Source organism: Scaptodrosophila lebanonensis, unplaced genomic scaffold (assembly GCF_003285725.1).
Source record: "Scaptodrosophila lebanonensis strain 11010-0011.00,11010-0021.00 unplaced genomic scaffold, SlebRS2 tig00000001-arrow-pilon, whole genome shotgun sequence".
Lineage (NCBI taxonomy): Eukaryota > Metazoa > Arthropoda > Insecta > Diptera > Drosophilidae > Scaptodrosophila > Scaptodrosophila lebanonensis.
This window is the reverse complement of record NW_022060529.1, coordinates 3,259,129-3,285,598: the sequence shown is the minus strand read 5'-3', so window position 1 is coordinate 3,285,598 and position 26,470 is coordinate 3,259,129. Positions and strand designations below refer to the sequence as shown.

The window sequence follows — 26,470 nt, the reverse complement described above, 5'->3', positions numbered from 1 at the left end:
GTATGCTCTCCAGCTGTCAATGGGAGCGGCCGCTACTGTTACTGTAAAACGGCAAATGGCTCAGCCTGCCAGAAAGAAAATTTAACATTAATTCTAAAAATGAACAAACAAAATTTAATAATAAAAACATACTGCTCGAGTGAAATATATTTTAAATAATCTGAAAAATTGTTGTTTTATTTAATTAAGATTTGTTTATATTTTTAAATATGTATATTAATAATTATTGCTCTAATTCCGAGTTAAATGTTTTCTTTTTCTTAACATCAATATTGTCTGCTTCAGTTAATAGTTTTCGTCAATCTGGTTGTCGATTTTTTTTTTTACAAATATACCAGCATCACCGATTCAACATTTTTAAAATAAATTATTCAGAAAAGTGTTTTTTCGTATTCGTACTAAATTTGAACTAATTCCTAATCAAAATATTCATTAAACAAATGAAATGTTATTAACCTACGGGGCTACTAAAACTGTAAGACCAATTAATACAGCTGGAGTTGTCAAGCTCTTAAGGGCAATGGCAACAAAACTGTAATCAGCAACTGATAAATTATGCAGGACAAAAACAAAGTCCAAGACCATCAACAGAGCACAAAAATATGGTGAATTAAGTAATAAATTTATGCAAAATCCAACTTGAATCTGGTAAACTGTCACGTCGGCCACAACAACAACAACAGCAAAGGCAAAAACCATGACCGAAGCTCTGTCCAAGCTATGTATATAGTATATGTATATGTTAACGAGAAAGTCGCGGCAACGTCGCGTCGGCACTTACAAGAATTACGCGACCTGAGCAGCTTGTTCTTCATATCATACAGCCACCGCCGATGCTGCCATCAAATCCTTGGGGAAAAGGCCAAGTCAGCTTGAGCTATGGGTAGAATTTTATTTTTAGCACATGACTGTAAACAATGTAGCAGCATCAGTAACAACAACAACTACTACTTTTACTACCACTTCAACAGCAAGCGCCTCAAGGTTGTGGGGGCACTGAGTCTGTCCACTGGGGACTGGTACTGAGACTGAGACTGGGGCGGTGACTGGAATGGTTCGCTGCCTCAAGTTTGTCACCATTTGCTGCTGTAGCTGTAATACTCGTACCATCTTTGTCGTGGTGGTTGTAGTGGCTGTTGTTGTTCTTCTTTTTTTCTGCCATACATGCCACATTTGGTGTGTCTCTGGCGGATTTCATGCTAAACTTGGATGCATGTCAAGCTTTGGCCAAAGGCGCAAGCCAAGCAGAGTCCCATGTGGGCCAAAGGGGCGCGGGGCTGAAGGCGCTTGAAGAGCGTAAGAAATGTGATAATCCAAATAAAAAGTAATAAGCAGATGCCTCCAAACAGTTTCGTGTAATGCTTGTAAATAAAAGTGTAACTCATTTCAAAAAAAAAAAACTCACTTACCCACATCACGTGAACCGGTATTTTAAAATTAAACCATACTACGGCTAATTATACAACTATTAAGCAATATTATTTAGCATTCAAACAAAAATATTTACTACAGGGTGCGCCATCTTTTATGTCGGTATGACTGGAGTAGACCAGTGTTGAAAACCTCAGTTCAAGAAATTGTACAGAACCAAATTAAATAAAAATATCTCATACTTGAAAATCGGTTGTTTATTTACATTCAATGTTTGCATACCGACATAAAAGATGGCGCACCCTGTACACAAAGAGTATACGAGTGTTGTTACTCAACATGTAAACAATCCAAGTCTGAATATTTCAATGGCTGTCAAACTATGGTGCTGTTATGTTAACAGCATTCTAAAACTTAACATTTTGTTCCCCTGCACATATTTTTAAAGTTGCTCCATTTTGTTTGTTGCTTTTTTATTCATATCTGGTAACTTGTAGCTCCCTACTTCTGAATGTTTTTTTTTTTTAGGTAGAGTCGAGGCACACTTTTTCAAACTGCTGAGCAGTGCCTGCAGTGCCAATCCAAGCTGTGCTACTCGCGCTTACTTTCTACGCTGGTGCTTTTTATCAAATTTACTTGTTGGCACTTTGCCATAAATTCATGGCAGCACTGACCGCTTGTCACTCAGCTAGCTGCGCAAAACCCCACATCTCCTCTACTGCCAAAATATTCTCAGAGCATTAACCAAAGGACCAACCGAATGCCACTTCGATGATTTCTGCTTTCTCGTTCTTTTTATGTACCGTTAGAAATCTTTGGTTATTTAACACGGCACGGCAGCTGCTGTCACAATTTGTTCTTCCTTTCTCGCCTTTCGTTGCAACAAACGTCAGGAATGTTCCACTACGTCACATCACATGAAATATGAAATAAGCGCGCAGCGCGACAGCACAGCACAAATGCTTTGGTGAAAAGGATTTTTGAGTGGTCGCGCTTTGACGTTTGGCATCACGTGACTGCGAGGTAGTGGCCAATTCCCAGGACGTTTGGACAATACGCTTGCGAAGTGTGAAAGCTGTGAAATGGAATAGAAAAAGCTGTTAGCAATTGCCAAATACTTGTAGATTTGTTCAGGCTTATTGGGTCTTAAAGTGTTGAAAAATGAACAAAATACAAGTAATGTTCCCTAAGCAATTTCTTAAAGCATCTGTTCTTAGAAGGAAAGAACGGTTAACCAGAATATATTAGTATAATAGCAACACATTGTATTCCATATAGAAAACTCGCCCTGATCAGCAGGATGAAGGGAATATATAACCATACCAGTATTCTAGCCTGAACGCAGGGAGAACACACACTTCGTATGGGAATTTCTAAAAGCCCGAGCTTTACACTTTAATTTTAAATTTTACATATTTTACATTTACATTTTACATAACAATTAAATCCGATAAATTAAAAGGAAAAAAACAATTGCGGTCTTATAAATATTTTAAAAAAATGTCAGTTTTTCAAAACGTAATTCGTAAAATCTAAATAAAAAAGAAGAAAAAGCACATACATATATACATATTTTTAAAACACTATTTCAAGTAAATGATATACAATACATATACATACAACTAAAGAAACGCTTATTGTTTGTCACATTGACCGTAATTTTCCAGTCTTATCTTAACTAAACGGTTGTTCTTGCCTATTCGTTTGTAGAGGAAAGTTTAAAGTTTTCTAGTAATACTTCAGACTCTCTCTTTCTCTCTATCTATAAACAAATATTTTTGCCCCAAACCAAAACTTATTATTGAGATACACAGAATATTCGGCAATACTGAAATATATCATTTCCAATAGGTGCTGGGGAACCGTTTTTTAGTTTTGAAATAGATATTAAACTGATATCTACAGCAACCACCAATTTTGTATTGGAAAAGCTATTGGCCTGCTGATCAAAATTCCTAGCTTTGGGATTATAAAGTCCATACACTTTTTCTGGGAGTATTTTAGATATGGCAGGAGAACGAGAAACTGTTCCCAATTATTTTTTAGTTTGTTCTAACTAATTAAAACTTTAACTTTTTCAGTTCCTCTGATTACCGTGGCTTGGGCAAACGCCAGCATTAAAAATCTCTTTCACTTCGCGTCACTTTCTCGTCTGCGACTTATGCTAAGATTTTCTTATTCATAGAAAAGAAAAGCGAAATCGCGTTCCTTTTGGAGAAAGATAAAGCAAAACGTTTGCGCAAATCCTTTGCACAAATACTAATAAGCGGGTATTTAAGTGCAAAGCTGCCAAGAAGTGGTCGAGTGATTGGGTGAAAAGGATGAGAAGGATGGTTGGCGGATGATGAAGCGCGATATTTGAGGTTTGCATACTTTTGTGCGCCAGGCAGAACGCTTCGTTGCCTCTGATAGTTTGTTTTACAAATGTGGCAAGTAACCAATGCAAGCTCAGGGACCTGCCACACGAACACAAGCACATGCACAGACCGTCCTCTAATAACATGCAAATGATGTGAAAATGTGCAGAGAAAAACGTAAGGCGAGGAAAGTGGCAAATCCCACTTACATTTTCCACAAACGTTGCATTTTCGCCTTCATTCTGGCACTTTGTGTGTGTGTGTGTGTGTGTGTATGTGTACGCGACACTTTCAATATTTTTCAAGCGCAAATAGTAGATGTGCTGACTGCCCTCCTTTTCCATTCGCACCCACACCCACACCCACAACCACAGCCCAGGCATTCACACTCCGGCAAGTGATGAGCCGCACACTGATTATATAGTCATGATTGAGTATTTGCAATGGGCCCGGCTGCAGCGGGGGCAGTGATGGGGACGGGGGATTGGGATGGTGCTGTGATGCAGCAGACCCAGAAATTGTCCGCATTCACAGAGTATGCCATCATGAATACGTACTGGAAAATGGTCAAAATGGACGCACCCTAATGTTTTTCGTAGCTACGCATACAAGAACGAATTCTAGTTATTCTTAAGCTCAGATACATCTTCTTGCAATGCTCAAAACTAAATATATGTAAAGGGTGGAAAGGCAACTAGATACAAAGTTACTGTTTAGAACGACAGCTACTTGTTGATTAGAGCTTAAAGATTGCAGAAAATACTTTTCATTTCAAGTTAATCATGACAATAAAAGAAGTATTAATAAGAGTATTCATTAATATGTGGAAAATCAATATATATCACGTGTTTCAAAATTTGTATATATTATATTTTTGCTCTGGTTGCAAACTTTCCAAAGTGATCTTCACAATTAAATTGATTAAATTCAGAAATAGCGTAGGTAAAATATTATTATTAATCTGGTATCCGGCTCTGCAGACGTAATTAAAGGCAATGTTGTATTAAAAATACAATAACTTCACTTTATTTTATTAAAATGATATACAAGTGCACAAATAATTCGAAGTTATTTTAAAATATAATGTCCCTTTACTATTCATCTGTAAAAGACAAAGCCTATGTTCCGTCAATATTATTCATCCTATTAAAGAATATTCTAATGTATATTTTTATGAAAACGATCACGAGAACAAGAAATACAAATGCGCTCAGAAATGGAACTGAGTTTTTCATTTCTTTCATTTGTTTTTCAAACTTTACTTGACATTACAATTCTAATGGGCAGCTAGAAGCATGAAAATGTCAACTTTGAAAAAAGTTGTTAATTTATAAAGATGTGCATAGTTCTAGAATTGTCTTTTATAACGTATTATGTATATTCTTAGTTGCCGTATCTAACTGCTTTATTCAGCTACAGTCGGTCTTAAAAAAGTTAAATGTCTCTCTTTTGTAAAAAAAATATGACTTATAAATTAAGTCACTCAGACTGAATGATGTTTGAAAATGAGTTAAAAAAGACACACGACCATAACTTGATCATCGAGACAACCATGTCAGCTAGAGCTGCTGACCAGGCCCAAAATGAAAAACAAAATTGTAACTGCAATTGCTGGCCGACAAATTGCCGCAATTTAACGGCAAAGAAAAACCGCAGGTGGCAAATCAAATGCGCATTGCCAAAACAGCAGCAAAATAATATTAGAGGAAAAATCAAATTCGATTTGCATTTGGGAATAAATCGGTGACCCACTTAAGGAGTTGCTTGCACATTATCCAAACACACACACTAGTTGGGTAAGTTGCATGTTTGTTTAATTTAAAAGACTCCTTTGAAAATGTTGTTCAATTAATTAGGCGCCAGCACACGCTTTTTAAAGCTGGATATCTTACAATCACATAAATATTATAGTATCCTTTATGGGCTTTGTGTCTTATAGCACTTGTCACTTAGAAATGTTTATTAGAACTGATCAGATCACCACTCTCCTTCCTCACACAATCGGCTTTGGCGCGCAACTGAAGTTCAAAAGTGAGGCTCTGTCTATGCAAAGCAACAGCAGCGACAAAAATGTCGCGCTGTCGCGCCAAATCGTACATGTGTCTACCTACATACTCGTAGTATATACATACAAGTATGTATGCATGACTTGAAACGATACATAAATGTAATTAAATATAAGCATACGCTTACAATATATCCAACAATACAGACACAACAAGCTTCAGTACAAAATTGCTGATCCCCACAAAACAAAACATACACTCGGAGATGTTGTTGTTGTTGCTGCCGTTACTGTGCATATTGAAATTGTAGATCGGAAAATGGAACAAGCTTGTGCCCGACTCGCCTTCGCCTTCGCCTTGGTTGCATAAGTCGTGCCTCGAAGTCTTCAGAACCGAGACAGGGCGAAGCGATCGAAAAATGCCGGGCTCAGCAAATCGGCAAACGCCAGCCAGCAGCTTCAAGCGCACTACAATACGGGTATGTCGCGCTAAGCGTGTGAATCCGACTTATATAACTTTAGCAGAGCAAGTTGGAGTTACACACAAAAACCAGTGCATATCTACCCATTATCACAGTCGAGATATAGCAATAGAAACTCAAGCGATAAAGACAGCAACAATTCTCGAATGCATGACAATCAATGATTCGGATCTCTTTTGCACACATAAATAAATGGATAAATTAAATTACATTCAATTAAATAAAAATCATTGCCAAAACTTGTTTTCTATTCACAAACATGTCACTTGTTGCACGTGTGAATTCCATTTGTGTTTGAAATTTGCGTTGTATACAAATTGATTATTATTATAATTTAAATTTACAAAAATCTATTGAATATTACAGATAAGCAGTCTAAAAAGCCTACAAAAACATCAGAGTTTAGAAATAGCTTCAATCTCAAAAAGTATCATTAACTTCAATAGAAACACGATTTCTCAAAATAAACTGCGCCAAAAAAAACAAATTAAGGCAAAGATTAAATGCTGAGACTTAACTATTTCTTCAAAAATATATTGTACAGCATTTTGATTTTGTTTTCTAACTTATAAGAAACCGTTTTACGTGGCTCAAAACACATTCTTTGCAGACCAAATGCAATATAAAACTACATGGAGCATTACTTTTTCAAACTGCCTTCCAAAACAATACTGTTTTTTTTTTTTTTTTATAATCGAGTTTTTTTTATAAATACAGTAAAAATATGAATTAAAAGGTAAAACGAATTCGCCGAATCTGCTTAGTCAGATTTTTATCAACAATTTCTGATTGACATTTAAGTTTAAGCTAAGTTAAGCCTTCAGGTAGTTGCTTTAACGGAGTCGTGTCTGGTCTTATAAAAGGTGCTTCAACGAATTTGAGAATATTATCTAATCCAGCCGTTCCACCGACTAATTCTTCATGGAATTCCGACGACATTTTGACGCGGCGATTTTCTCACGTCGACCGAAGCGTTGCCGCTGCTGCTTCCTGTGCTTTACATTTTAAAGCTGTAATCCAAAACGTTGTCAAGTTAAGGAATTTGTCCATGTTTGCGCAAATACGTAACTAGACAGAAACAAAAACCAACAGCAATAGCAACAACAACAACAACAACAAAAATGAAATAAAAGTAGCAGCTTTGCTGTGCTTTGCCTTCCTTGCACAAACATTTTGGTGCTGCCTCGTTTGTTAATGAGCCTGTCCGTGGCCTTTTTATTGCTTGCCAAGTTTGTAAAAGCGGGGCTCTCGACATCAACTTCGTCCTTACGCAGCCAGCCCCTAGCTCCTGATTGCCAATGCAGCTGGTCCTGCTGTGCCTGCTGTTCCTGCTGTCGTTGATGTGCTTGTTGATGTTGATGAGAGCTACGTGTGCTGCATGCTAGGATATCGCCTCCAACAAGGACCCTATCACTCATCCCACACGTATGACATACATATACATATGTACATATATACGCACACACGCACGCACACACGCACTTTCGAGCAGTTGGCAAGTGGCGTCTTCTGCGTAGCGCACTTTTAGGCGTCTGTTTATATTCACATATATGTATGTATATAAATACTTCATACTATTTGTAGAGATTTTATGTATCACTCACGCCCACAAACTGCTCGCGACCTACGACTTCGTAATATAAACGATTCTTATCAGCAACGTTTTAAAGCTGGGAAAATATTATTATATTAGTCTGTGTCCAGTTGCGTATTTTTTGCAGGACTTTTCTTTATTTCCACAATTTCTTATTCGAATATGCATAAGAATGCATATGTGTACAGCTATATCTTTTAAATACATCACGTTAACCAACCAATTGGGCAAAAAGGGAGTGCAAAATGGATTTACAAACTATACAATTAAATGGCCATAGTTATTATATTCACGCAGTTGCTTAACAAGCTAGTTAGCTTAAGCAAGATTTTCATTTCCAGTAACAAAATATATGTATAATAAATGTGTTGATTTTGGTAAATAGCCAGCCACATACAGCGATTCGCCCTTAGTTTTCTTTGTTCTCTTGTGTACTACACTTGTAAACAACCATTTTGGGGAGCAGGACGGCGAATTCTTCTTGGAGGGGTTTAAGCATCGCTGGGACTATGACAGAAAACTATGTTAACAATTAAAGAACAAACTGTTTTTTTTTTTAATATTTATATTATTGTTAGGCTTGAAACAGATCGCACTGACCTCGTATATTACATGAATGTACGCACATACAAACGGTTAAAACAGTTTCGGGCTACGCTTATAAATTGACTTATATCTAATAAAACTGAGTGTGCTTGTGAGAAAGTTAACCACAAATCTAATTTGTGGCCAATTTTTTATGCCTCCGTGCTCTTTGTTGTTGTCGTGGGTGTCACCGTAGCCGTTGTCGTCGTCGTTGCCTGCAGCTTGATGACCTTTGGCTGGCTCTCCGGTTGTGTTTGTACTTGAGTGCCTCCCGTAACTGCTTTTGTTGTAACCGCTCCAATATTCACTACGCGGCGCAAGGTGCCGCCTGAGCCGCCGACACTAGCAGTGGTCACAGTGGTGCCCGCTGTTCGATTGGCCAGCATTTGCACGGGCACCTGCTTCAGTCCCGTGGCCGATTTGAAATATATATTTCGAATTTGTTGCTTGCCATCCCCAGAGATCGACGGAGTTCCAGTTACACTGTTGATTACTTGAAATTGCGGATAACTCTTGTTGCCCAGACTGACGCTGCCTGTGTGCCGCAGTGTGCCTGGTGGAGTGCCGGTGGCTCCAACTGCGGTACTCCCTTTGGGGCTGCTCAACAAAATCTTCGTGTATGGCTGTAATGTGCCTGCACTTGTAGCGCCACTAGGCAGTCGTGCCGTAACTACGCCACCCATAGGCTTGATCGAACTACGATTGAGATAGACGACTTTGTTGCCACCGCCACTGGTGGTGTTGCCACTGAAAAGCTGCTGCAGACCTTTATTCAGCATTATGGTGCTGCCTTTGGCGGTGCTTACAATACTAGTGGGCGCTGTCTTGGTCAATGTGCCAGTTGACGTTGGTTGATTACCCTCCTTGATGATCTTCTGGCTAATTATGAGTTGGCCCACATTGTTGGTGGAAGCTGGAAGAAAATGTTATATTAATATTGCGAATAGCGCAAGAACAGGCTTGCAACTTACCACTCTTGGTCACTGGGGGCTGTTGTTCCTGTTGCTCGGCTATGTTACCATCATTGTCAGCAAAAACAATGGGCATATCAATGATGTTAGACAAGTCCATTCCGCTGGATACTGCGTTGGCAACTGCCGTCGTTGCTGGCACATTCTTGGTCAGTTGCAATGTGGTGGTGCCATTGGGGTTCTTAACCACCGTGTATTTTTGTTGAGCCGCCGGTGAGGCCGCAGTAACAAAGTGAGTTGTCTGGCCTATGGGTGTTTTCAGTGTAAAAATCTGTTGCCCACTGGCGGATGATGGCAAGGTCTTGACAATACTTCCAATGCTATTTCCTGTGGTGACGGCAGATCCCTTATTGATGGTATAGTTGATAAGCTTGTTCTGCGTTGGCATAGACTTTAGCTGCACAAACTGGTTAGATGATATCATCTTAATTTTGGTGCCTGCCGCTAGTGGCACTGTATTCTTTGGGGTTGTCGTGCTAGCAGACGAGGGGGCGACTCCGACTGTGTTGCTGGGTATGGGCTTAGACATCGAAACGTTGCCTTTCGCGGCGTCGCCCATTGTTACGTCTTCATAGTCCAAGTTTTCATCCAGTATGGACTCCATCGACATGTTAAGATCCTCATTGGAATGTGCTTGTTTGCCTGTCGCTGTAATTCCGCCCTTGCCACCTGGCACAATGTTGGGCAAAGGCCGGGTGCGTGGCCGCCCAACTGTGGAGGGAAAGACTGTTAGTCGTTGAAAAGGGGCACATAAATGATTGAAAATGAATTTTTATGATAACCAGAGAAGAGCTCGTGACAAGACTGAGTGAGAATTAGTGAAAGCGAACAAGCGTACTTGTAGTGCGCCTATATACATAAAAAAAATGTGAAGAAATAAGGAAGTCTATTCAAACAACACTTTAAATTATAAATAAGAATCACAAAAAAAGTATTGTAAATAGAATGATTAACTTAATAAAAAGCAGGTTAGAGTGCAAATTGCAGAACATTTAAAATATCTCAAAACATATTACATATATACACACAAACTTGTGTGCAATAAATAAATACTATACTATGCCCAAATTGGAAGAAGATTCCTTTCAAAAATTATTTTTTTTTTAAACTACATACATAAATAGTAGACAAATAATAATAATTTGATTACATTTCAATAGTACAAATATATTGAGGTCTAACTACAATACACCAAAAAGTTAATTTTTCAGAAGGGACTTTTCATTATGATTCTTCTTTTTCTTCTCTGTAACAATTAACAACACATTTGAAATATTTTTCGCGATGGTAACCCTGTTCTTAATGGTTAAATGGTTGTTATTAATTTTGAAGAAAAGTCAAATTTGAAAAAAATACCTTTAAGGCCTGTTTTTTTTTTGGTTTTTTAAGTTTTCATATAAGCATTTTCAATTAACGGTATGTGAATTATTGGTTAATTGCTGTAATAATTGTCACGTTCCTTTTCCAATTGATACAATAGAAAGCATGCTTTTATTGGATTTACCCTTTCTTTTAACCGCAAATGGATCAATGAGTCGGGGTGCCTTTGGCTTGGAAACTCTGGGTGCACGTGATTCTATATTACATGCGGGAGGTAAGTTAAGATTAATGCAAAATTAAAAAGTTGTATACAAGGCATGCAAAGGAAGGATTAGAGCATGTGCGATGAGTATATGACATGAGTTGTTAGTAAAGAATAATCGGCAATCACAATGGCTAAGTTTCGACTTACTGTGTGGAACATGCTTGATTTTGGCTGACGTGTTGATATCTTCGAGGGTACCATCGTTCTTTCTTTTGCGGGACTGACCCAACGTTTTGTTGGCATTTCCATCCGCTTGAACAGTTTTCTGTTTATAATATGCGGCCGCTGGAGTCATTAATGAGATGGGCATTCGAGGACCTGGTGGATTGCTGAGAGTTTTGTTCACAAAGTCGAATAGTTCATCCTAAAGAATGAAACGCATTTAGAAATAATATGCCAGCAAGTACACATCGAATTTTTGCGCTAACTCACCACTACCATGGCATCCACCATAGCTTGCGTAACGCCTTCAATGCGCCGCTTGCTTTTTGGTACTCGCAAAGCATCGTCAGCACTTCCCACGACAACCAAGGTAGATTCCGACTGCATACGCTCGCGTAGCATTTCCATTTCCTCTTGGCTACTGCGAGCCGAATTTTGACCGATTATAAACAGAATGGGTGCCTTTATATCCAGCAAACGATCATCAGGTGCACCTCGTGGGCCACGAAGGGTATTATAGGCAAACCCCATGCAGATTACACACGCCACACTCTCTGACATGGCCACCTGAAGGGCCAGAGCTGCGCCAGCATTGAAACCGATCAGAATGATGCCCCGATTCGGATTCTCCGTGCGCAGCTCGTGAATACGCACGCGCGTTAGCGATACTATTGTCTCTGCCACTTGATCCAAATTCTGGCGTCCAATGCGATCATCTGAAGATTAATAAGGTAAACGGGGGGGTTTTAAAATGTAAGCGACTAAATCTGTGCAATAACTTACTCGAGTTGGGAAGTGTAATTTGCACGACCTGTGTTATATTAGCCAAAGCCTTATACCACCTTTGCATGCGCTCCGGCACTTGGGTGGTGGTGGGCATACTGGGCAACACTACCATAATGGCATTGTGTGGCAGATGACGCGACTTGGGCATTATAACTGGATCCCATTTCTTTTTCATTACCGGTGCCAACAGCTCTTGGCTATTGTTGAGTGGTCGGCTAAAGAGCATTTTATCAGTAAGCGTGGGCAACTTGGTCTTCAAGGTTTGCATGATGTCCAAATATGAGGCCATATATGTTGGAGGCAGATTCTCCATGAGCAGCGCGTGCAACCACTGTGTGGTACGTGGCTCCCATGCAATGCTAGCGAGAGCGCGGCGCATACGAGAACTGGACTTATCCACCGTGACACGACGATGAATGGCCTCGTGTTGACGTTTCTCATTAGCAAGGCGTGCCAATTGATCCTGATCCAGAATTCGAGCAACCTTTTCAAAGAGTGACTTTTGCACGGCAGTCCAACCGATTCTGTGCAGATATTGAAAAGTACAGGGTTAGACAGATACAATATATATCTCATTTTACTTACTGATTAATACGCGCCTCCCAATCTTGTTCTTCAGAATTATTGTTTTTCACATATTTAGCAATATGGGCGCACTCGTTCATCATCTCCTTAGCAGCAATTTCATCATAGGGCGGCACATGTGCCTGTTGCGCCTCATGGGATTCTTCTTGCATAGGATATGTGTGACACGAAGGACACTGCGGCGGATGACGCACTAAAATGGTGCGAGCAGGCGCCAAACCACTGTTGTTTATATCCGTCCGAGCTGAATCGCGCAAGTAACTATGTTCCATTTTATCGCTAATAAAAGTGTCGCCGGGAACAGAAATGGTGCTTGACTAAAAAAGATAGAAAATATATATTTTTTTATTACAAACCTACACATTAGGGTAATATGCGATGTGATGAGTAAACAAGTGCCAAAGAGCTCATGCAAGTATGGTTAGTGCGCGTGCATTAAGCCTAAATTTCCTTATATTTAAATCATTACACTTTCTGTTGGAGAAGTTGTTGTTGGGGTAGCGGAAGCCCCTACTGCAGACGCTGAAGGTTTAGCATGCAGCTGCATTTTGGAAGTCGGCGATGACGAGGGCGAGGTTGGTACCGTAGCTGCAGTCGCCGCCGACACTGTGGCTGCGGAGCCCAATGATCCCGCTTTGACCACATAATACGATGAAGTTGTTGTGCTCGCCTTTGCCGTCGATAATTTATTTGTGTTGACTATTGCTGATTTTGTAATTTGTCTATTCTGTATTGAGTGTGTGTTGGTGTTGTGATGTGTGGGTGTTGTTGGTTTTTTTGTGTAAGAACCGCTGCCGACACTAACGCTGCTGCCTTGCACCAAAAATTTACTGGGACTGTATGTAATTATTGAAGAGGACTTTGGCCGTTTCTCAGCAGTACCAACACATCGTACAGTTGCACCGCTTTTATTCTGCGACGATTTGGCAGGCAACATTTTGTATTGCAATTTTTTGTGTGCAGTGTGTATGTAAATATGTATGTACTCCCTGCTAGTTTCTTCTTCTTCTACGCCGTAGTTTTTAACCGTATGCTAAATACTCTGGCCTTTGGTTTTATAGGGCAGGCTTTGTGAAGATAATAACACTACGTAAACTATAAAAAAGTTTTCTATATTTCGTGAATGTTTCCACCGTGTTTTATTGCTTTCAAATGGTTATTATTTGCAATTGGTTTTTCTTCGCCGTTTATAAGTATGGCGTGCGAGTTTTAGCGTTGCCAGTTTACTGTGCCCATCCAAGAATTATCGGCGCTTATGGCACCCCGCACATTATCCTATCGATAACAAACTGCGCTTGTCGCAGGTCCAAAATAAAAATAAACTTATTTCGCAATTCAACTAGAACGCGTTTCTCCTCTGAGCCCGCCAATTCATATTTAAACATACATTTGTAAGATTGATAGCGTGTACTTACAGATTCGCTTGGTGTGGGCGTTACGGGCTTCATTTCTTCTGCCCGTGAAGTATTCGCCGCTGAACGTGAAAGTTCGTCTCCTTCCCGTCGAGTACTATGTACAAAATTACTGAAGCAGTCAAAAAACGACGACATTTTACAACGTACATTTATATTTTTTCAATAAGATGAAATATTAAATAAAGGCGCACCGATTTGTCAAAAAAAAACATTAACAAATGGAAGAGAACGCAACCGAACTATTGTAAGATGTACGTCAAAGCAGATGATAAGTCAAAGAGTTGCCACACTGAACAATTGTTCCCTTTTTCAACACTGCAAAACAGCTGGCAGTGTCTTGGACGTGCGCGTTGCGTTCTGGCGAAAACGTTGGTCAATGAAATAAACTTTGTAATTTTACATTTTTACAATGGAGGAATTGCAGAAGCTCGAGTACCTATCGCTGGTATCAAAGATCTGCACAGAGCTGGACAACCATTTGGGCATCAACGACAAGGATTTGGCCGAATTTATTATAGATTTGGAAAACAAACACCGTACATATGATGCATTTCGGAAGGCTCTGTTGGAAAATGGAGCAGAGTTCCCAGATTCTTTGGTGCAGAACTTGCAACGCATAATCAATTTAATGCGGCCGAGCCGCGTAGGTGCCGATAATATCAAGGACGCATGCACCAGTGGCGACCTAAAAAATGACAAAAAATCGCAACTAATGAAAATGTTTCCTGGCCTCGCTTTGCCAAACGATAAATTTAGCCAGAACGCGGAAAGTGACGGTGAAGATGCTGTTAAGGATGACAGCGAATCCAAATGTAAATCGAATATTAAAAAGTCTGATATAAGCGATGTGGATGCGGCCATGTTAGAGTTAGAGGCCATGGCGCCTGGTGACAAGAAGCCGGTGAAAGACGAAAAGGACAGCCGACGAAAAAATCGCTCCAGCTCCAGAGAACGCCAAAAAGAAAGAGAGCGCGATCGACGACGGTCAAGGGATCGCAGCCGACGCTCTAGATCGCGAGAAGATCGGCGAAGACAACGCTCCCCTTCACGTGAGGATCGGCGAAGACAGCGGTCCTCTTCACGGGAGGTTCGCCGAAGGCGGCGATCCACTTCACGAGAGGATCGGCGAAGGCGGCGCTCATCTTCACGAGACCGACAGGAACGTCGCCGACGAAGCCGCTCAAGATCTGCAGAACGAAGCAGCAGCCGGCGACATGGTAGCCGTCGCTCTCGTAGTCACTCCAACGATCGGGGCAGTAATCGACGACACGAAAAGATGCCACCGCCTTCCGCTGTAATGGCAGATGATCCTGATGCGGGTAAAATCTATTCCGGAAAAGTAGCCAATATTGTTCCATTTGGCTGCTTTGTGCAGCTCTTCGGTTTACGCAAACGGTGGGAAGGATTGGTGCACATATCCCAGTTGCGGGCCGAGGGTCGTGTCACTGACGTCACAGAAGTAGTAAGTCGCAATCAAACGGTTAAAGTAAAGGTGATGTCCATCACTGGTCAGAAGGTCTCACTATCTATGAAAGAGGTTGATCAGGAAAGTGGTCGCGACTTAAATCCTTTGTCACACGTGCCCGACGACGATATCTCGTTAAAAGATCGCAACCCTGATGGACCTTTCAACAGCAGTACCTCGTTTCTTAATTTGCAAGGCAATAACATTGATGGCGATGAGCATGAGTCACGAAAGCGCGTTACGCGCATTTCCAGTCCTGAACGCTGGGAGATCAAGCAAATGATTAGCTCTGGAGTCCTAGATCGCAGTGAAATGCCCGATTTTGATGAGGAGACTGGCCTTCTGCCCAAGGATGAGGATGACGAAGCCGATATTGAGATTGAAATTGTGGAGGAGGAGCCACCATTTTTGGCCGGGCATGGTCGCGCCCTACACGATCTCTCTCCTGTGCGTATAGTTAAGAATCCTGACGGTTCGCTTGCACAGGCGGCCATGATGCAGTCGGCTTTGTCAAAGGAGCGACGTGAGCAGAAGATGTTGCAACGCGAACAGGAAATGGAAGCGATGCCCACAAGTCTCAACAAGAACTGGATAGATCCACTACCCGAAGATGATTCCGCCCGCCATCTGGCGGCCAATATGCGAGGCATGGGCGCAGCTCCACAAGAAGTGCCCGAATGGAAGAAGCACGTCATTGGTGGCAAGAAATCATCTTTTGGCAAAAAAACGGATTTAACTCTCGTCGAGCAACGCCAATCCCTTCCCATCTACAAGCTGCGTGATGATCTTATCAAGGCAGTAACAGATAATCAAATACTCATTGTCATTGGAGAGACAGGTTCCGGAAAGACGACGCAAATCACTCAGTATTTAGGGGAGTGTGGCCTCACAGCACGTGGCAAGATTGGATGTACACAACCACGTCGTGTGGCTGCCATGTCGGTGGCCAAACGAGTCGCTGATGAATATGGCTGCCGTTTGGGTCAGGAAGTGGGATATACGATACGTTTCGAGGATTGCACCAGCCCAGAGACGGTCATCAAATACATGACTGATGGTATGTTGTTGCGTGAATGCCTCATGGAGTCGGACCTAAAGACGTATTCGGTGATTATGTTGGACGAAGCACATGAACGCACCATACACACTGATGTCCTATTTGGGTTACTAAAAACGGCAGTCCAGAAGCGACCGGAATTAAAATTGATTGTCACCTCTGCAACCTTAGATGCAGTGAAGTTCTCACAGTATTTCTTTGAGGCCCCAATTTTCACAATACCCGGCCGCACATTTCCCGTCGAGGTGCTGTACACGAAGGAGCCAGAGACGGATTATTTGGATGCCTCGCTCATTACGGTTATGCAAATTCATTTGCGTGAACCGCCTGGCGATATTCTTCTCTTCCTTACCGGTCAGGAGGAGATTGACACCGCCTGTGAAATTTTATACGAGCGTATGAAGAGTTTAGGGCCGGATGTGCCCGAGCTAATTATATTGCCCGTCTACTCGGCGCTGCCATCGGAAATGCAGACCAGAATTTTTGACCCTGCTCCTGCAGGCAGTCGCAAAGTGGTGATAGCCACAAATATTGCTGAAACCTCGCTTACTATTGATGGTATTTTCTATGTGGTGGATCCGGGATTTGTTAAGCAGAAAGTGTACAACTCTAAAACAGGCATGGACTCGCTGGTGGTCACACCCATCTCTCAAGCGGCGGCCAAACAGCGTGCAGGACGAGCCGGTCGGACAGGGCCAGGCAAGTGCTATCGCCTCTATACGGAGCGAGCTTATCGTGATGAAATGCTTCCAACGCCTGTTCCTGAGATCCAACGCACAAACTTGGCCACAACGGTGTTACAACTAAAAACCATGGGCATTAATGATTTGCTCCATTTCGATTTCATGGATGCACCACCTGTGGAATCATTGGTCATGGCACTTGAGCAATTGCACTCTCTGTCCGCTCTTGATGATGAGGGTCTGTTAACGCGACTGGGTCGACGTATGGCAGAATTCCCTCTGGAGCCAAATCTCTCGAAGATGCTGATCATGTCCGTGGCGCTGCAATGCTCCGATGAGATACTGACCATAGTATCTATGCTCAGTGTACAGAATGTGTTCTACAGGCCGAAGGATAAGCAGGCGCTGGCTGATCAGAAAAAGGCAAAGTTCAATCAGGCAGAAGGTAAATATTTGTCGTTAATGATCCTTATTCATTTTCTAAATATTTATACCTTTCAGGTGATCATTTAACGTTGCTGGCCGTCTACAACAGCTGGAAGAACAACAAGTTCTCCAATGCCTGGTGCTATGAAAATTTTGTGCAAATACGCACGCTCAAACGGTCGCAGGATGTGCGGAAGCAGCTTCTTGGAATTATGGATCGCCATAAATTGGACGTGGTATCTGCTGGCAAGAATTCGGTGCGCATTCAGAAGGCCATCTGCTCAGGATTCTTTCGCAATGCTGCCAAAAAAGATCCTCAGGAGGGTTATCGCACATTGGTCGACTCGCAAGTGGTTTACATTCATCCATCGAGCGCGCTATTCAATCGCCAGCCTGAATGGGTCGTCTATCACGAACTGGTGCAAACAACCAAGGAGTATATGCGCGAGGTGACTACAATCGATCCCAAGTGGCTGGTTGAATTCGCTCCATCATTTTTCCGGTTCTCCGACCCCACCAAGCTGAGCAAATTCAAGAAGAATCAACGTCTGGAGCCGTTGTATAATAAATACGAGGAACCAAACGCTTGGCGTATATCGCGTGTGAGAAGACGCAGAAATTAGATCATATTTTACTTAGTTTTTGCATTTTGTATTTTAATCACTAGGTTATTAAAAGTAAGTTAAAAGTTATATATCCGGTATTTTGTGCTTAATAGCCTTTATGCCCGCGAAAACGTTGTCGATTGTCCAGCTGTGGGGAAGAAATTAGTTCAAGAAGACTACTTTTGATTCCATACATTTACCAGGGAACGTTTGCATTCATAAAAGGTGTTGCGAAGTACTTGGCACTCTGGGGGAACATTATTTTCCTGCAGGCACTGGCGCGGTGTCTTCTTGTCCAAGCGGCAACAATCACTCTCCAATAGGCACATTTTCAGATCGGCGCGAACACCTGCACATGCTGTTTCATCGGCCAGTTTTTCGTTGCCTTCATAACGCATCATTTTTGAAGCTATTTAAATTACTTATCACAATCCCACAAAATTGGTTACAAAATCAAGGGACAGAACAGCTGGCATTTGAAAGCATCACTAAAACGTATTTTGCAACACCATTTAAAGTGCTGTTATCGTTATGAAATTGTGCAACAGCTGTGAGTTGCATGGCCGGCAAGTACAAGCTTTATGCAACACTGCTCCAACTTGTTTTGCTTAAGGCAGCCGCACAAAGATATTGTTTATTAATTTAAATGATCCACCCAAACATTTGTGATTTATACATACACGATGGTCTATGATGAGCGCAGTGATGGCAGCAGTTCCAGCAGTGACGCCCAGGAAACCTATATGCGCAGTTCCAAAATTACAGCAGGGGCGGCGAACAACGTCAACTCGCCGCCCAGCATGCCAAAACATATTCCTTTTCCAGATCAATATGCAACCACTTCAGAGTGGGTAAGCGAGCTAATAATGTGCGCCTTTACGATGGGCGCAGCCATTATACAATTCATTAACATTTATCGCACAAACTGGTGGTTACCACAATCCTATACGCGGCACATGGTGGTAAGTAATACCCGGTGACCAAACTATAATATACCATAATAAAGGCCTTTTTCAGAACATGCAACTGATTGATCCCTATCTAAGATATCTTATTTTACTTGTAAATACGCGTCGCTTACTCTATTGTGTCCTGCTGCAAGCGCTGGCCAAATGGAAATGTGCTGAGCGTCAAAAGCGAATGTGGCGCCTTTGCATTAAGTACGCCTTTGGCGGTCTAGTTCAATTGGCCCTCTGTTTCTGTGTGCTTCGGCTATATCAGCAACACACCTATTTATTGCTCTTCTATCTCAGCTATCCGTGAGTAGCCAAAAATATTTTGCTTACCTCAACACTCATTTTATTATCCCGAAACGCTGTACATTCGTAATTATAACTTACAAAAACTTTCTTATTCAATATTTCCAACAAACTCCATTATCTCTCAATAATGCTCTTTCTAAGCAATAAAAGGTTAGCTTTGATTTAATTTTGAATCCGTTCTACTTGCAGTGTGCTGGTCTATTTGCTTATATTTGGTTTTGAACTGGAGCCATTTCTCCGCACCAAATTTGAGCTGCAAGGAGTTTATATCAATGATATGCCCGTCCACTGTTGTACTACAAATGCGGCTCAAATTCGGGATGAAATCGAAACGCTACGCCATGACTTTAACAAACGCTTTAAGCAACTTATTTTTACATCCATGTTGAATGGATATTATAGTGGCCTGGTGCCATGCTTTTTGGCTTTAAGCGTGCACTACAATGTACTGCGAGCAGCACAACATTGTGTGGCCGTTTGTCTCTGCGCCTTCAGCTTGTGTGCGGTATTCCTATATCCTGCTAAATATAGTGATACTTTGCATCGGGCAACCCTGCACTTGGGACACTGGCAGCGTTTAGATCGCGATCCACCTACACGTGTAGAGGGTGCAGCGCAGTTGATTACTGCGGCCAATGCTTTGACTTGGTCTAAATATGCCGTCTATGGAGCAAATACGGTGGTGAAGCATAATGGCGGAATTTATCGCAGTCAGGGTCTGGTTACCGTCGCTACGCCCGGTAATAGCAGTCACGTGCGTTTCTATGTAAGTTGTACTGTTCATAAAAACCGAAATTATTCAAAATTAAATATGTTTTCAAAATTCCGCAAAACAACAGTTTTAATCGGTTTCTAAATTAAATTATTGCAGCCAAACAGTCGAACTAATTGAACACTAATTTGTAAAATTTAAAATACTGTTATCGCTGTATTTGAAATAACATGCCATGCTTATGCACATTATTTATTTGCTTGATCATAGCATTTCTTTTATCTTTATGCTAATGCTGGTTTTTTTTTTTTTGCAGAAGCTCTTCCACAATCCCACTATCATATACTCTACGCTTGCCACCCTGCAGGCTGCCGTTTTGCTGGTGGAGATTGCCTCGCTAAGCTCAGCAAAGATTGAATGGCACTTTGTGCTCTCAATCAGTTTTGTAGCCTTCACTAGTCTAGGCGCCTTCTTCAAGCTTGTGCGCGATTATCTCATTACAAAGCATCTTTACAAGGCGGAGTGTGCGACTAGCGATCGAATATAGATTTAGACTACAGACAATTATAATTTGGTTAGATTCTTTAAGCGTACAGCAACATATAACAATATAAAACATAAGTAAAAAGCAATATCTGATATTTTAAGGGATGCCCGCATTTGAGGTGGTGCTTGTTCTATCGCTGACGTTTTTAAATACCCATGAGGTACCTTGCTTGTGATCACGCAGCTCGATTCCATGTTTCTGTAGAAGATGCCTTAAGTCATCGCAAACGCGCAACAATTGCACATTCTTGGCGCCTACACCCTCTTCACGCAGCTTGCCACGCATGGCTACCACATCGCCCAGCAGAGCATTTACATCCATCCCAAGAGTCGTGTTGAGTTGTTGATCGTGCTCTAGGGCTGCTTCGGTAGTATCCAGTTGCTTAATACCAAAAGTTTGCATAGCATTGCAAATAAAATTCTTAGCACCCAACAACAAATCCAGACAGTGGGCTGCATCCTGCTGGGCATCTGCTTGTTGCTCATTAATGCAGCGACTTATGCTGGACATTTGATCTATGAGCACATTAATGGCGCGTGCCGTATCGAAATCATCGCGCAGACTGGTATCAAATTCGGTGACCGTGAACTTCAGTTGAGCCTTCAATGCAACCTCGTCCAGCAACTTGAGAGGCTTTAGGAATCGCGTATATGCGTTCAAGTCGGCATGAAAATCCCGGAATTTCTGCAGCGTTTGGCGAGCGGTTATCATTAGTTGATCACTAAATGTCATTGGACTGCGATATTTGGACAGCAGGCAAGCCATGCGGAACTCATCGGCGGTGTATTTCTCCAGCAGCTGAGATACAGAAATGGTGTTCCCAAGGGACTTCGACATTTTCACATCCTGTCCTTGCACATGTAATTGGCCTGTGTGTAACCAATAGTTTACCCACTGGTCGGTGTTAAATCGTGCACAGCACTGAGCCTCCTCATTTTCGTGATGTGGGAAACGTAAGTCCAGACCGCCGGCATGGAAGTCGAGGTGTTGGCCAAAGAAAAGGCCAGCAATTGCGCTACATTCAATGTGCCAGCCTGGCCGCCCTTCGCCACCCCAAGGTGCAGGCCAACTGGGCTCATCCGCGTCCTTTTTCGCCTTCCAAAGTGCAAAGTCGGCAGCATTACTCTTATTGCTTTCCAGAAGTTGTTGCTGTTCGTTCACACTCATGTTTATCTTTTCCAGCTTACCATAGTATGGATACTTGGTGACATCGAAGTAGACCGAGTGATCTTCCGTGACATAAGCCATCTTATTGTTTAGGAGATCGAGTATGAAAAGCACTATGGCAGGTATATTATTTGTCACATTAGTGCGAAAATCTGGCGGTTGCACGTTTAAGCGTCGCATGTCCTCCTTAAACTCTGCATCATAGGCGCTAGTCAATTGCTTCCAATCTCGACCGGTCTCACGGCTGCGCTTGATAATCTTATCATCGACATCGGTTATATTCATGGCCGTGACTAGATTTATTTTAAAGTAGTCGCGCATTATGCGCTGTAAAATGTCAACCTTAACATAAGTGCTGGCATGACCCAAATGTGCCGAATCATAAACTGTGGGTCCACACGTGTACCAGGTGGCAAAATGTGGATTCCTAAACACTAGAGGCACTTTGCTTCGTAAGCTGTGGTTATAAATTGTAATACCTGTGTATTCACCAATTGGCTTGCGCCAACTGTATCTAGAGGAGGCTTCTCCAGAGCTAAAAGAGCCCAAGCCAGGAACTGTGCTGCTCCAGCGACTGTGAAAAACAACTTGCCGGCATTTTTTAAGAATGCGATTGCTGGAAATAGAGTATACAATCACTATATTTGTATGCATTTGCATAAATTACTTACGTAGTCATCATAATGTGTACGTTAAATAAATACATTTTATTCCAAAAATACAGAAAACATTGAATTCATGTTCATCTTATCTGCAGTTTGTTTTGAGTTGTCAAATCAGCTGTGATAAGTGCGTAGCAGCCAGCTTTTGTTACACGCCAACTTTACGAAATTTTCAGCACTAGCTACGGGTTTTTTTAAATATAGGGGAAATCACCGATGCATTCAATTAGACTTCATTGCAAAAACCCATTTAAGTGTTGGAATTTCCGTTTTATATCCTGTTCCAGAGGAGTGAAGGAATAAATATAAAATATAAAAATAAAAATATATGGTCGCGGCCTATGACAATTAAGGAATACAATTTTTTATGAGACTCGACGAAGGACAAATGGCCTAGGCGCGGACAAAGATAACCTTTCACGTCGTTAAATATTTTATGTATCGCCATTTATGCACATAAGTATGTATATACATACATATACTTGTATGTACATATGTGTAGCCATAAATATGAAATTTGAATTTTGTTTGCTTATAGAAATGGAGGAGTGCAATAATTGCTCTTCAATTGGCTGCATGTTGTTCCTTTGAAAATATTCATTTATTTTGTTTGTAAATTGTTTATTTAGTTACAATTAGGTTTACTAAAATTAACTATAAATATGCTTTATTATTGCAAAACTACGTGTATGTATAACTATTTATTTATCTAAAAAACGTACATAGGAAAAATAAACAAATCATATACACACTTTACTGAGGCACTTTTTGGTGTTTATAACAATTTAAAACAACTGTCTTTTAAATTACAATTAGAAATTGATTGTAATTGTTAATGATGCCTATGTAAAAAAATGTATTATGCATTACACACTGACTATTTACATTTATGACTCTAAGATTGTTAAATTAAATATGTATAGTATGCTGTCAATATTTATTTAATCTTAAATAAAACCGTTTTCGGGAAGTTTGCAAAATTTGGCACACGGAATATTAAATTGCGTTGTATAGATTTTAAATAGATATGCATGGAATATGATTTAATTAAAAGGCTTATATTTATACGTTTGCTTTTGAATTGCAGTCTATTATTGCGTATTATGAATAATTTACTTATGTTTTTCGATAGATTTCGTCTGGCAAATAAAGAAAATGCTGGCAAATACTTAGCGAGATCGTAATACATGTAAAACTTTATAAACTAAATTATTTACACACTTGGGGGACGAATGGATCGGATGCTAGGATCTGGAACCAAACAAAATCTCACGTTACAAATAGTTAAAGCCTTAAATGACCAATAAACACACAGATATATTTACAATAGTACAAGTATTACGAGTAGTAGTGGTAGTAAAATTGAAGTAGTTCTAGATTAAATATAGCGGCCCTTGGAAGCAACAATGATATGTAAGGACTAACTTAAAAATGCGATTTAGTTTCCGGCTCTTCCCCACTTTGGCTCTTACATGTAAAACTCGAAATGTTACGTAAAGCCGCGACTAGGCGACTGCACGGGCGACGGTGGCGGTGGCAGCGGAGAGAAGTAGGTAGAGGAGCGTGACGATGGCGATGGCGGACACGAGGATTCGGGCACAATGCGCACATCACTGTGGTAATGCGATCGCGGTGTGGGGGGCGGCGGATAAGGTTCGCTATCGTAACCATATTGCAGGCAAACTGCAGCCGAAGATGAGGATAGCTTTGTTGCACCACCGTTGCTATTATTGCTATTCGACTTGCTGGTATAATTGGAGTCCGACTCGTCGCAAATGTCCGTGGAGCAGGGAGTGGGCGGTGGCGGCTGATTGATGATCTTATAGTGACGATATGGACGCCGGGAGCGCGTTGCTGGCGACGGAGGCGGGTTGATGGGATACGCTACCATGCTGCTGCCATTTGTTGTGGAGCTGGAGGCACCGGTGATGTGATTTCTATCGTAGGAGTTCATACTATTGCGCGAGTTAAGCGTCGACATGCGCACCGCATCCGCCACGGATGCAATTTTAGAGACGCGCTGCGATTTGCTCAGCGTAGAGGGTGACAACGGATCTGAGGCCTGGTCATCCTTGGGTTCGGTGCGACTTTTACCAATGCGTGTGCGACAAAACTGCAGCAGGTAAACAATTGAGAATATGGTAATCATGGTGGCGCCAATTAAAATCATAAAGGCCCGCTTATCTGAGGCGGGCGCCATGCGACGCTGCATGCAAATATCCGGTGATTCGTCAGCACCATCAGCGCAATTATCCCAATCATCGCACAGTAGGGCAGCCGATATGCAGATCTATCCATAGATTGGTTTTTATTACTGATAAACGCTGATTGGATTAAGTTTGGACTCACCTTATTGATGGGGCACTGAAACTCGCCGGGTCGCTTGCAGCAATCGGCTTCGTCATGTCCATTTGCACAGTTTGTGGTGCCATCGCAGACCAGCGACTTGTCGATGCATTCACCAGACTGGCAGCTAAACTGATCGGCGCGACATGTGGGACAGCCCACCTCATCTGATTTGTCGGGACAATCGTTTTGGCCATCGCATCGCCAGGAAGCGGGTATACAGTCCTTGTTCATGTTACTGTTGCCCGTCACGGAAGCGGCGCACGTGAAATGATCCGGTCCACAAGCGGGCAAGGCACCACAATTCTCCTTGTCCTCCAGCAGCATAAGATGCTTGGGACAAGAGCAAATATCACGGGTGCGTGCCATGCCCTCGCCCGAAGCTATGCATATGTGAGAGCACTTGGTCCGGCTGTGCAGGCACGTATGATTGCGCAGCAGCTTGGCATCCGGCGTCCACACAGCTCGGATATCGGTTATCTGCGGCAGACGCTGCAACTCCGCCGTACGACGCTCTCCAGTCACTGTAATCCGTTCTACGCCTGTCTTATCGTCCAGCCAATATACAAAGCCACCCAATGCTGCAATGTTTATCACCTGCGAAATGTGCATGGAGACAAGCGTTTTCCTGGAAAATGAAGAAAGTTTTTTAAATATTCGCAAAACTATTCCACTATTCCACTCACTTGTTCTTGCCGTTGATATCCATGGCATCGATGCGCTTGCCATGCGCATAGTAAATCATATCCGATTGCTGATCCAGTGCCAGAGCTGTGACGCCTTCTAGCTTGTAGGCCAGTTCTACACGCTCGTTACCATCGACGCGTGCACGAATGATGGCCTGATGGCTGCCCACATCGGACCAGAAAAGCAGACGCTTCATGGCATGCACGGCTATGTTGCGCGGTTTCTCCGAATCGCCCTTATCAATAACGCCAATGGTTTCACCAAGAAAGCTACAATAATTAAGAAGTGTTAAAATTTTATTTAAAATTGGCCACCTCACCCATATTACCTGGTAACGTTGATGCTGTTTGAATAGGAGCATGTCCAGAAGAGCAAACGTCCAATGATATCAATAGCAATGTCGAAAGGCTGCCCGCTATTCACCAATAAACTGACCTTGGTGCCATTGGCCAGGGAGCGTTTAATACTGTGGCTACGACCTTCAATCTGCAAAAACCAAGTATGAATATTTATGTCACTAAATAGTTTAGTCTTTTCATTTTGAAGAGGTAAGGGCAATAAAAACATAGTCCTGTCCCAAATGGTTTCTTGATAAATTTTGACATTTTGAAGTGTTTGGCCATCCATCCAAAAATTGCTTAAAATGGTCGAACTTCGTCGTAAAAGTCCGCATTATTCTGTGGACTTGGATCATTTTAAATTATATTCAAGGTGGAAAGGTTAAAAGTGGAGATCAGGAAATGGAGTATTACGAACGTTCATCACAATATATTATTGCTTTCTAGGGTTCTTGAAAGAGATTTGTGAAAAAGAGACCGCTTCTGATCGTAATGGGAACATTTTCCAGTTTGCCTTTTACGCTTGGAAAATGTTTATTTTAATGGCGAGATCCGACTTGGGAAATTCTTTAATTTAACATAACACCATGCGGGTCCACATTATGATTAAAATGA

At 41.7% G+C, this 26,470-nt stretch overlaps 6 protein-coding genes across 11 annotated transcripts in view; 2 read left to right on the top strand and 4 right to left on the bottom strand.

Moving 5' to 3' along the window:
• Positions 1–8,345: 8,345 nt before the first annotated feature.
• Positions 8,346–14,134, bottom strand: LOC115634813 (KAT8 regulatory NSL complex subunit 3). Of its 6 annotated transcripts, none has more exons than XM_030532727.1 (8): positions 13,899–14,134; positions 12,484–12,800; positions 11,896–12,422; positions 11,383–11,828; positions 11,098–11,314; positions 10,870–10,941; positions 9,366–10,091; positions 8,346–9,307 (listed from the first exon to the last, which is right to left on the bottom strand). In XM_030532727.1, the coding sequence occupies exons 1-8, from the start codon at positions 14,031–14,033 to the stop codon at positions 8,547–8,549; spliced, it is 3,201 nt and encodes a 1,066-aa protein (XP_030388587.1). In that variant the 5' UTR covers positions 14,034–14,134; the 3' UTR covers positions 8,346–8,546. The 6 variants fall into 6 exon arrangements, with proteins under 6 accessions (XP_030388587.1, XP_030388590.1, XP_030388584.1 ...); XM_030532730.1 differs by having other exon boundaries at positions 9,366–10,076; XM_030532724.1 differs by lacking the exon at positions 13,899–14,134 and adding an exon at positions 12,953–13,639.
• Positions 14,135–14,203: 69 nt separating this feature from the next.
• On the top strand, positions 14,204–18,221 carry LOC115634811 (ATP-dependent RNA helicase DHX8). The gene is made up of 2 exons (XM_030532723.1): positions 14,204–17,548; positions 17,605–18,221. The coding sequence occupies exons 1-2, from the start codon at positions 14,308–14,310 to the stop codon at positions 18,150–18,152; spliced, it is 3,789 nt and encodes a 1,262-aa protein (XP_030388583.1). The 5' UTR covers positions 14,204–14,307; the 3' UTR covers positions 18,153–18,221.
• On the bottom strand, positions 18,159–18,585 carry LOC115634814 (cytochrome c oxidase assembly factor 5). The gene is made up of 2 exons (XM_030532731.1): positions 18,335–18,585; positions 18,159–18,282 (listed from the first exon to the last, which is right to left on the bottom strand). The coding sequence occupies exons 1-2, from the start codon at positions 18,533–18,535 to the stop codon at positions 18,241–18,243; spliced, it is 243 nt and encodes an 80-aa protein (XP_030388591.1). The 5' UTR covers positions 18,536–18,585; the 3' UTR covers positions 18,159–18,240.
• A 158-nt stretch (positions 18,586–18,743) lies between these two features.
• LOC115621120 (transmembrane protein 39A) lies at positions 18,744–20,740 on the top strand. The gene is made up of 4 exons (XM_030514668.1): positions 18,744–19,096; positions 19,152–19,393; positions 19,586–20,162; positions 20,425–20,740. Exons 1-4 carry the CDS (start codon positions 18,818–18,820, stop codon positions 20,653–20,655), a joined length of 1,329 nt encoding a protein of 442 aa, XP_030370528.1. The 5' UTR covers positions 18,744–18,817; the 3' UTR covers positions 20,656–20,740.
• LOC115621111 (probable cysteine--tRNA ligase, mitochondrial) lies at positions 20,653–22,597 on the bottom strand. The gene is made up of 2 exons (XM_030514656.1): positions 22,494–22,597; positions 20,653–22,438 (listed from the first exon to the last, which is right to left on the bottom strand). Exons 1-2 carry the CDS (start codon positions 22,526–22,528, stop codon positions 20,752–20,754), a joined length of 1,722 nt encoding a protein of 573 aa, XP_030370516.1. The 5' UTR covers positions 22,529–22,597; the 3' UTR covers positions 20,653–20,751.
• Positions 22,598–23,364: 767 nt separating this feature from the next.
• LOC115628148 (low-density lipoprotein receptor-related protein 6) overlaps positions 23,365–26,470 on the bottom strand; it is a 41,932-nt gene continuing 38,826 nt past the window's right edge. Inside the window, exons 4-7 of the mRNA XM_030524123.1 lie at positions 25,846–26,003; positions 25,517–25,786; positions 24,834–25,458; positions 23,365–24,774 (exon numbers count right to left, since the gene is read on the bottom strand). Of these exons, the coding sequence (XP_030379983.1) occupies positions 23,974–24,774; positions 24,834–25,458; positions 25,517–25,786; positions 25,846–26,003 (1,854 nt within the window). The 3' untranslated portion in view covers positions 23,365–23,973. The remainder of the gene's footprint in view (positions 24,775–24,833; positions 25,459–25,516; positions 25,787–25,845; positions 26,004–26,470) is intronic.